This window comes from Halichoeres trimaculatus, unplaced genomic scaffold, assembly GCF_033239565.1.
Source record: "Halichoeres trimaculatus isolate MK-OKI-2021-1 unplaced genomic scaffold, fHalTri1.1 fHalTri1_scaffold_13, whole genome shotgun sequence".
In the NCBI taxonomy this organism is placed as follows: Eukaryota; Metazoa; Chordata; class Actinopteri; order Labriformes; family Labridae; genus Halichoeres; species Halichoeres trimaculatus.
The window spans coordinates 30,117,016-30,128,410 of NW_027437191.1; the positions used below are offsets into that span (position 1 = coordinate 30,117,016).

Genomic DNA, 11,395 nt, shown 5'->3' on the forward strand with positions numbered 1-11,395 from the left:
ACTTCTTCTTTGGCTCCTTCTTCTTTACCTCCTTCACTTTTATTCTGCAGCTGAAGCACAGTCCTCACCATCTTTTTCATCCTCCTCACCTCTCCTTTCTTTACCTCCTTATCCCCTCCTTCTTTATTTTCCTTCTCCCTCCTCCCCTACATGCCCCTCTTTTTTTTTTCAGTGATCTTTTTTTTTTTCATGGCCCAGGATCAAGCTGTCTCAGTTATGTCTACCACAGGAAAAGTGGGGTTTAGGATTACCTGACCCCAGACTGTATCATATCTCCTTGAAATGTCGAAACTTAGCAAACACTAGACTGGACAACAAAATTTGGACTGGGCAGTTATAGAAAAATCCTTGGCCTTTCCATTTACACCCGTAGAGTTCCTCTCTCAACGCTCATGTAAGACTACTAACCCAATTATGCTTCATTTTAAAGAAGTTTGGATAAAGATACACAAAATGCTTAAATTGTCTCACTGTAAGCAGTCATATTCTTCCCTGTGGCAAAATCATGTGATTTGTTTTGGTAAAAGACCAATTTATTGGAAGAGCTGGCACAATTGTGGAATAATAACTTTGGATAATTTGTATGAGGGTGGAGCTTTAATCCCATTTAATGATGTATTAAGCAAGGTTAAAATAGTTTTGGATTTGTCATTATAGTTTAGTTTTCGTTAGTTTTGACATTTTTTTTCAATTACAGTTTAGTTTTAATTAGTTTTGGAGCAAGCGTTCTAGTTTTTATTTAGTTTTAATTTTGCAACAAGGCTTAGTTTTACTTTAGTTTTAGTTTTTTCATACCTTATTAACCAGGTGCAGGTTTCAAAAAGGTCAGAGTAAATATTTTCTAATACTGTTTATTTTCCAGTTCAACACAGTGTTCACTGCTCAGTCAATGCTGATACTGAACTGTTGGCTGCTGCCTTAAACACAAGAAAATAATATAAACTTAATATAAAAATATAAACATAAATTATATAAAATAATGTTAACATGAGTTTAATAAAAATAATAAAAATATAAATTATATAAAACAATATAATATGAGCTTTAATAATTAGAAAATTGGACTCTGCAACAATAAAGTCAGACTCACATGAAATTTAACTATTACAGATGATCTGATTCATTGCTCCACTGCGTTTGGTCACAGCACAGAGCACAGCCAGTCAGTGCAGATAACAAGCACGTCACAGTACGTCGCTGTGATGGTGCTGTGCGGCACTGACAACTGCCGAAAACTGTTGTAAAATTGGTTGGGAAAATGTGTCGGATTAATTTAAATCCTAAAGGCTGTTAATATTGTCAGAAACTATAACTAAGGACATTTTGTCTTTAATTTTAGTTAGTTTCAGTTAGTTTTGTGAACACAAGATACAGTTTTAGTTTACTTATCGTTTTTGTTTTCTTTTCTAGTTTTTATTAGTTCGAGTTAACTGCAATGTATTTTAAATTTTAGTTTTCCTTATTAGTTTCGTTTTAGTTAACTATTATAACCATGGTATTAAGAAAATATCACCTAAAGGGAAAAGAACAATTCTTGGAAATATCTTTAAATAAGGAACTGTATGATGTCGCCACACTGGAAAGCTGAAGACAATCCTATTCTGGAGTACCTTGTTTTACCACCTCACCATCACAAAGCTTCAATATTTTACAGAAAAATGAACTCGACACTTAGTAATGACCTTAGAAGTTTGAAGATGTTATGGGAAAATAACATTGGGGTAGTCTTTGGGAACAAGAAATGGACAGAAATAATTTTGCAATGTGGAAAAGGACCTCTTTCACAATACATTGTCCAAGCCATTGCTATGCAAAAAGACACGAAGGCCATAAAACAGATTACATGTATATATAAGTACTAGAAACAGAAATTGACAGAAGTAATGTTTATGTATTGCTGTCATTGTAGATATACACAATCTGATTACAACAATCCTAAAATGCATCGTTTTTTACTTGTATCAATGGCTCATAATTATCTAATCACAAAGGCATGATATACAGGCCCTTTGTGGCTGTTCAATATTAAAATGAATAAAATTTCATGTGAAATGTTTGTTTTGAATCTAGCATCCAAATTCTAAAAGAAATCATACTTAAAGGATGAATTCTGAACAAATCTTTAAAGGTTCCCTGATATACAAGATATGTATCCTGACTCTACCACAGTAACTCAATCTGTTAATTAAACAACTTTACCGCTCTCAGAATTTGATGTTTTTTTTTCCCACTTTGAGAATATATATGTGGCCAAATAATATGTACGTATTTTAGGTGTACACCAACTGTAAGCTGTTCAGACACATCTCTAAAGAGAATCTTGTTGAAAAAAATCATGGAAAAAAAAAATGTTTTTTTTCCAGTTAAAATTCAATAACTTCTTTCTTTCTTTCTTTCTTTCTTTCTTTCTGTCTTTCTTTCTTTCTTTCTTTCTTTCTTTCTTCTAATACTTAGCTTTACATTTGATTTCAAAAGATGCACCAGACTTCAGTGAAGGTAATTTGACCCAATTTGATGATTTATTATTTGTGTTTGAGTAAGTTTTGGGGTAAAGTGTGCACCCTGGCTCACACTTATGGCAATGATCATAAAATAGGTCATAGTACAGGCCCTGGATGACTTTTGGATTTTCTAAAGGTATATTCTTGGGAGTCTCTGGGTGTACTACAAATACCACACAATAAACAAAAAATTGGGCTGTGGGCAAAATTACATGTATTGTGAAAGAGGTCCTTTGTAAAAGAATGTAAATGCAAACTCACACAATATAAGATCATACAAAGATATTGTTGGACCCCTGTGAGACTAAATAGATTAGGCCTTGTGAACAACAAACTGTGCTGGAAATGTCAAAATGATAACGGTACTTTGATACATTGTCTGTGGGAATGTCCAGTTATCCAACACTTCTGGACGGTTGTTATGCAATGTTTAAGCAACTGGTTAGAAAGAACTGTACCACTCTGTCCAAAGTTGTGTTTACTGGGTGATAAAGGTCAGATAAGTGATCTCTCAAAAGGTAAATTCTCAGTTATAATGGTCGAGGTCTCTGTGGCTGCCGACACCACTTATTTTATATCTGTATATGAAGGCCCTGCTCAGTATCAATGTAATTATGTAATGCCATATTAACTGTCATGCATCAAATAAAAACGAGTTATAAAATGATCATTTTTCATTTAACACAAACTCCTCCACTTCCTTTAACTTTTCATCCTCTTTACCTGTTGTCACCTGTTACATCAGTCTGTGTGTGTGATGTCACAGCTTACCTGCGTCCTCTTGTCTGTAACTGAATCGATCATTAGCTGTTAATAATCGATGCAGCCCTGATTAATAATGGATGGAGGAGGCTGGTGAGGCCAGAGGTCAGAGGGGGCGGGGCTAAACATCAGAGTGATGTCATCAGAACAGACTGAAAAAAAAAAACAAAAAAATGCACAAAGACGCACAAAACATAACAGAAGATGAATTGGTACGATAATGAAATGAAGACTCTTTAAGGGGAAGTCAAAGAGCAGAAACCACAATAAACAGAGTCAAATCAGGACAACATGCAAATACACACACACACACACAATGTGGGGAGGAGGCACTTAAGCTGAAAGTAGGAGCAGACGTCTGACAGCTACAGGCTTCTTTCATCTTTATCATCTTCTACATCATCATCATCATCATCATCAGGTGGGTCTTTTCAGTGTTATAAATTAACTATAAATTAACTAAATTCTGACAGCTCTAGTTTTAATATTCCAGAAGTTTCTGTCTGAAAATGATGGCATGTCTGCTGTCAGGTATCAGACCAGTTAGTCACTTGGCCGTGATGCGTTCAGGGTTTGCTCCTCCAGTGGAAAAAGAGCTCATTGATAGTGTTAAATAATCCAGAAGTGTCATCAGGTTTGTCTTACCTGTCCAAACTTTCTCTGACTTCTCTCTCCGACTGAATCCACATCAGTCCAGCAACAAAAACTCAGACCTACTCTCCGACCTCCCAAATATACCTCAAAGAATTTCACAATCTCTAAAGTGACTCAAAATCGACATTCTCTAAAGGGTTAAGGAGTTTCAAGTTCACCTTAACTTCTCAGGTGAGTCCATTTGAGCTACTTTAAGGCAACTGAAGTTTAAGTATGTTTAAAATATTTACTCACTAGTCATTTATGTATTTACGATGTTGAATTAATTTTAACCTGTCTCGTAGCTGTGATCAAAACCTGTTGGATGGACTTCTTCGGTTTTGGTCATCCTAGCCTCTGATTGGCTCGTTTTATGACATGTGACTGAGAAAGTGTTGTTTTTATGTTGTAGAAGTGCAGGCAAAGTTAAGTGCTCTTGGGAAATTTATCCATCTCAGTCTTTTTGTTTCTTATGGAGTGTTTTCACCACCGCAGACCCAACACTCACGTCTTTCAGGGAAGCCATCAATGCCCTTTCAGAAACATAAAACCCTCTTAGAAAGATAACCTGAAACCCTCTTAAAGATCAGCAGAAACCTTTTTAAATAAAACCTTAAACTCTTTCAAAAACACCTGAAAGCCTTTCGACCTCTTAACTTGTAGCTCAACTCTTTGTTAGAGCGCTTTTTGTGCCGTTATAACACTGAAAAATATGTTGAACTGAGTAAAACCTGATAGGGTCATCATTACAGCTTAGAATAACTTTGTTTTTTTATTTTTTTTCTTGGATGGAAGTTAAAGGGTCAAAAATGGAATGGACTCCGTATCCCTTGCATATAAAAAGAGAAAGTTAAAGGGTTAAAGGGTCTGTGAGGGCTTTCAAAGTTATCTTGGAAAAAGTCTCACTTCTAGAAAGCCAAATAGGAGAGTGATAGAGCACGAGCTAAAGGCTAACACCGGGGCTAATCTGTTAGTGATAATGTCCCTCCCAACCCATTGGTCTGTTCAAACTTGAGAGTCTATCAATAAAATGAAGAGTGAGGTTACGTTAGCTCTGATTGGTAGATAACTGACAGGACATAACCAGGATTCACTAATGTTACACATTACAGACATGTCTTAGAGCACCGAGCTATGAGTAGCGCTAAATATAGACAGCTACTTAACTTAAATACAAATAGAGTTAACAAAAGCCCGAAAGTTGGTTTCTACAGCCAACCTTGTGGTAGGCGGCATATAAACCAGGTGCCAATAGCTACATCAGTTACACAGTAGCCTGACGCCATAGCAGTGCGACACAGTTTACCCCAAGCAACAATGGAAGACATCCAGCAATTCGTCTTCTTTGTGATTTCCATGTGGTTCTTTGTTACAAAGAACAATCAAGCTTTGTTTCAGAGAAGACTGTGTGCCGCCAGGAGAAATACAGCAGCCACTGTCGCATAGTAAGTGCAGACTCTTTTGACCATTCAATTGTCTGCAGTGTTCTGAGATCTGGGATCAGTTTAGCGTGGCACCTCAATGGAAGGATCCAAAAGAGCCGGACAGCTTGTCTCGTTTATTTGGGGAACTGTCCCGGGATTAGTCAGTGGAAACAGCATAGAATGCGTGCCGTACTGAGACAAACTGAACTGAACTGCTTGATGGAAACGGGGCTATATTTTGCTTGATGTCATTTCAAACAAAAGCATTACGTAACTTTTAACAGATCTCGTTCTTTGTCGCTTTGCATTCTGTAGAAAGTAGTCTTGAACAAAGAAAATAGTGTTAAAAAAGATTTGCTCTCCATGTATTTGCTTCAAAAGGAACACGCCTTTGTAAGAGTCACATCTTTATGACGGTGGGTGCAAGCTCTTTTGGGAAATGGAGACTTAATCACTCAAAAGCACAAGCTGTTCCAGATAGTCCTCAAAGCCCCTTTAAACCATTAATCAAAACACCTGAAACCTTTTTAATGAATACTGTATCTGAAACCCTTCAAAAAATGCTTGAAAGCATTTTAAATCAAGGAACCATTTATGAAGACTCCTGCAACCCCTTCATAAAAAACTCAGAATCTATCTAAAACCACCTGAAACACCTTCAAAGAACCCCTAAAATCTGTTTAACAACCAAAACCCCTTCAGGTAATACCTAAAATACTTTTAAAAACACCTGGTACCACTTAAACCTCTAGACCCCAGCTTTTGTGCAATTTTTGATTTAACTTGCTTTTTGGGATAAGTGAGACCTAATAAGTTTAATAACTAAACTTGGTCTTTGTACAGGAAGTTTGACTTTTTTTTAGGACTATGTGCCTGTCAGTCACAGTTTAGGGTTAAACTCCACCTGTTCATAGAGCTGGTTCACATGGCAGCCTGGCCAGACTGAGCTCATTTCCATGGATTTGACTGCAGAGTCTGAGTATTCAGATCAAACCAGACCACTACAGGGATATAAAACAGGAAGTGACCTCACAGCACATTCAGTCTCAAGTCTGTTGAGTCAGAAGTTGCATGGTGAAGAGGTTAGAGATCAGGGGATCAATAATTGGAGGTTTGATTTGCCCCATCACAGCTTCCTGTGTCCTGCAGTACCTGCGTTCTGATTGGCTAAGATGACAGAAGTGATCAACACCTGTGAGCAGACAGTGGGCGGAGCTTCTGGACAGGAGGAAATATCTTTCCAGGTAGGATTCAAACTCATAATGGATACAGGTCCATCAAAGTGAGCTGATAAGTGAGGTCATCATCGAGCTCTCCGATTGGTCCACTCTTTCTCCTCCTCTCCAGGTGTTTCCAGACCCTGTGGAGCGTATTCCAAAACTTTCCAGGCGTGTTCCATCCATCGTAGTGGAGCCGACAGATGGAGGTGAGGTTGAGAGCGGGGAGCTCCGCTGGCCTCCTGATGATGTCAGCAGTGATGTCAGAGAAAGCCCCACCCACATCACAGGTGAGGAACCAACACTTGATTTATTAACTGGTGAGTCTACCTGAACTTTGACCTTACAGGTAAAGATAATTTCTGTTTTCAGATTCAGAGGTACCTGAGAAAGGGGCGGAGCCACTGAAACAACAAGTGGGTGGAGTTTTAGACTCTGACTGACATGGCTGGAAATCCCTCAGCCAATCAAAGTGAAGACACAGTGTATGTGGTGCCAATGGTGGGGCCATCCCTTGTAACTCCTCTTTCAGGACTGTGGGGGTGGAGACAGAGGACCGGGTCAGAAAATCCAAAATAACAAATTCCAGACTTAAGACATCCATGGCCCCAGAGAATTCTGGGATTGTGATTCACATAATCTTGAACAATCAGAGGATAAATATGTGAATAGAATAAAAACTTAAATCAAACTTTGAGAGTTAGTGCTTTTGTGACATTGTGTGTCTGATTTTTAGAAGTTGATTTTTCTATTTTTCTGAGGGGGACTGTTAGAATGTAGTGGAAATCTTTCACAGTTAAAAAGAAAACATATGTCTAGGAACAAGAACTGTTTTTGGATTGATTACCTATGTGATCTCTAGCAGATCTTTGGCTCCAGTCTAAACATAGCCCTGTGGCTCCCTCTTGTGTTCTTCTGTATTATTTTTTCTGTCATGCACACAGTACTCAAAAAAAATATATAAATAAATAAAATAATAATAATAATAATAATAATCACATTTAGATATATACGGAAGCGTATTGCATTCACTTGAAGAAACAAAAAACAACTCAGGTTTTTCTGAGTAATTTATTTTTCGGTTTGTTTTTTGTGTTAATTAATTTTGTTTTTCTGATTAATATTTTTTATTGGTTTGTTTTTTGTTAAAATTATTTCTGTTTTTATGAGTAATTTTTTGTGGAAATTAATTTTGTTTTTCTGATTAATATTATTTTTTTATTGGTTTGTTTTTGTTATAATTATTTCTGATTTTATGAGTAATTTTTTTTCTGTTTTCAGATTACTTTTTAATTTTTTCCTGAAATATTGAGATACTTAGAAATCCCGCGAGAACCGCAACCTGCTGTTTTTCGTGGTAATTTTTTCCTCCTGTTTTTAGGAGTAATTTTTTTTTCCTGAAGTATGAGGCTACTTTGAAATCCCGTGAGAAACTCCAACCTGGAGGTGTGGTGGCTTCTGTGTCCTGCACGGATCAGAGATCCTGTTTGGCACATATATGCCTTATCCTTAACTTTCTACCAGCTTTCCAATGTAGAAGCAATGCATTTTTTAAATGCCACATCTTCATCTATTCCTTAAGAAAAAAATTACTCATAAAAACAGAAATAATTATAACAAAAAACAAACCAATAAAAATAATAATCAGAAAAACAAAATTAATAACCACAAAAAAAAAACTCAAATGAATTACTCTGAAAAACCTGAGTTGTTTTTTCTTTCTTCAAGTGATTGCAATACGCTTCCATAGATATATTATTACTTTTCAAGTATTATACTAAAGAGATTTTTACCTCATATCAGCCCATTTTTTTCAATAATTCATCAGCTGAATTTTTTTTTTTTTTGATACACTGATAACTACCTCATAACCTTTATTTGCATGTAAAATTTTTTCTTTCATGAGTTTCACTTTAAGGTAATACCTCTTAAGAATAACAATGAAGGCCTTTATACCTTTTTTTTTTTTCTGAAGGGGATTCAACAGATGTTGCTAAGTCTTACAGTGATGTTCAGTCACATGTTTGGATGATCTTTGAAACCCCTAAAATATTGTAAGAGAATTGAGATGATCAATAAAATCTGGGCTTCTAATAGCTGTTAGTGAGAGTTAGTAGTTACTAACTGCTCATATTCTAAATCCAGTTTTGACTCTGGGTTGTTAAGAGAGCTATGAGTGTGTAAGTGATCTGGAAAGAGTCTCCCTTCTAGATATATGCCTCACACTAATCTACGCTTTAAAATGAGCTTATCAGCACCAATAGAGGTTATTTTAAAATGCTACTTCATAGCTTCGTCTTAGCTTCCCGATCGGGTTGAGCAGGACTGGATTGATCTATGTCACGTCTAAGTCTCCATGACAACACCACGGCGGTTGACGAAGTTTAGTAGAGAGAGGTAAAATCTGTGTCTTTCTCTGCTGAAAACGACTCTTGTGATTAATTTTGTAGTGATGGTGGACACTGGAGTCTAACTGTCAGACAGAAAAAAGGACAGAAGAGCAGAAAAAGGCTAAACAGGAGAAAGATAGAGAACTAGCTAAACGCTAAAAGGGCTAAACTGTTTGTGCTAATGTTGATTCCAACCCACAGTCAGCAGTTATTCTGCAGTGGTCTGTTCAAACTTGAGAGTCTATCAATAAAATGAAGAGTGAGGTTACGTTAGCTCTGATTAGTAGATAACTGGCATGACATAACCAGGATTTACTAACGTTACACATCACAGACACGTCTTACAGCACTAGACAGTCCGCATCGCTACATACAAACGGCTACTAAACTACTGTCAGTTAGCTTGTTGTCACGTTAGCCTACAGATACGTCAGCGCACCGGGCTGCTAGTAGCGCTACATGTAGCCGGCTACTGACGAACGGTACAAACTTACATTATCACTGTACTAATAATAACCTTACCTTGTCGCGTTGTATCTGGTAAAAAGTTGTCTTGAATAAAGAAAATTAGCTCCAACACACGCCTTGTTAACACTCACATTTTTACAACAGGGTGCGTGAGACTCCAGGCCAGAAGGTGGCGCTGCAGTCCAATTTAACACAGATCCTCCTTAAAGTATCTTTCACAAAAATGCATAAAAATGTCAGTCTGAGGTTGGGATCAAATATATACAGTTCGTGATAAGGACCAAATACAACTCTTAGGACTTAATGAGAGAGTAAATAAAGAGGGGAAGTTTAAATTAGGATTAACAGACACAGATTTCAGACTTTCGTGTTGTTGCGGCTTGGCTCAGCATTAAAAATCCACATACAGCAGTGTGCATGAAACAGTTTATTACAAATGACAGTGATAAAAAAAAATCTTGATGTTGATGAACATATGAGTCCAAATGTTTGATATTCATAAATTACTAAATCAATCAATAAATAATTCCATTCATGAATAAATCCATCCATATTGCGATCAGGATCTTCTCTGATCAATGAATAAAAAAGTTCCTACAGATCTTCTGCTCGATCACATGCACTGTAAAAAAAAACAAACACTGATGACCAATCACCTGTAGCAGCAGCAGTTACATCATTACAGCAACAGCCAATCAGGTTTAAGAGAGGGCAGGGAATGAGCGATACATTCTCATTGGCTGCAGAGCACAGACACACCTCAGCTCCACCTGCTGTTTGAACATGAAAAGAAAGTGCACATTTGGTGAACACGCCTCACACTCACCTGGCCCAGCTACAGGAAACATGCACCTTTCAAAATAAAAGTCTGAGACATCCTGATTCTCCAGATAAACTCTTTACAGAAATAAAAGCTCATGTTCTCCACCTGCTGACTTTTTTCATCTGTTTCCAGAGTTTGTGCTAAGCTAGGCTAACCACAGATACATGTGGAGGACACATGCGCGCACACACACACACACACGCACACATACATGCACACGGCATTAGTAAAAGAGGATCTTGGTGTGTGTGGATGATATTTGTGTCAGAAATAATCCAGAGTTGATATCTAATCTGAATAATCTGGATGATCTGAGTTGAATGTTGGTCCTGTTGCCGCACACGTTTGGTGATCTCAGCTGAGAGCTTAAGAAGACAGAGTGGTTTGTTGATTTGCTTTAATGGAGCGGACTGTAGTGAGGCTGTTGGGGTTAAAGTGAGCTCTGGCTGCTGTCGCTATAACGCCGACTGTTAGCGACAGAGAGGATGACGGTCTTAGATTTTAGTGAGTTTTCTGGTTCACTTCATGCCTGATGTAAACACATAGTTACTTCTCAGGTCGCTAATTGGACCATCAACAATGCAGCACAAGGAAAGGAAGCATGTCTATTCCTGTAATTACAAAAATCAACTCATATTTAACAGCATTCTTTTAAACCTCTTTAACTTTCACTTTTTATACAAAAGGGATATTACGTCTTTTTAATTTTTAAAAGCTGGATGACACCGCCCTGTCAACAAACTGAAACCAAAACACTTGTGATACTAAAATCTTGACCTGCTTCTCACAGGTTTGTTTCTACTGCTATTAAGATATTCAAATCCACAGGTCAAAGCCCTGGAGCTCAAGAAATTTAATGTGGATCAAGCTAAAAACAGCAGAAGAAGTAAGCAAATCTGGATTCTTGCAGTTTAACTCATTGGCTGCCAGTGACGTCTACAGCGGTCAATTCAAATTGCATTTACTGTGTCTTTACTGCGTCAACTTTTGTTTTTCAACAGGGGGAGGCGGGGTGTTGCAAAGCTTGTCAATCAACATGAGGCTCCCAAACTACTGTGGGTGAGAGCTGTGAACTCTTTGGATGAGAGATCAGCATGGATATGAGGGGAAGATGAGGGATGATGTCATGTCGCTCTGCTCGAAGTAAAGTTACCACAAAAACTGCTGGTGACCCCTG

General features: G+C 37.5%; 1 protein-coding gene across 1 annotated transcript; it reads left to right on the forward strand.

Annotated features, from left to right (window-relative positions):
* The first annotated feature begins 5,895 nt into the window (after nt 1-5,895).
* Nucleotides 5,896-7,079, forward strand: LOC141802144 (protein LBH). Its single transcript, XM_074685606.1, has 3 exons — nt 5,896-6,564; nt 6,668-6,827; nt 6,910-7,079. Exons 1-3 carry the CDS (start codon nt 6,493-6,495, stop codon nt 6,978-6,980), a joined length of 303 nt encoding a protein of 100 aa, XP_074541707.1. The 5' UTR covers nt 5,896-6,492; the 3' UTR covers nt 6,981-7,079.
* The last annotated feature ends 4,316 nt before the right edge of the window (nt 7,080-11,395 follow it).

Coding starts and splice junctions, on each gene's coding strand:
- LOC141802144 (XM_074685606.1), top strand. CDS start 6,493: ATGACAGAAGTGATCAACACCTGTGAGCAGACAGTGGGCGGAGCTTCT. Junction 6,565..6,667: donor AGGAGGAAATATCTTTCCAG/GTAGGATTCAAA, acceptor CCTCCTCTCCAG/GTGTTTCCAGACCCTGTGGA. Junction 6,828..6,909: donor AAGCCCCACCCACATCACAG/GTGAGGAACCAA, acceptor TTCTGTTTTCAG/ATTCAGAGGTACCTGAGAAA.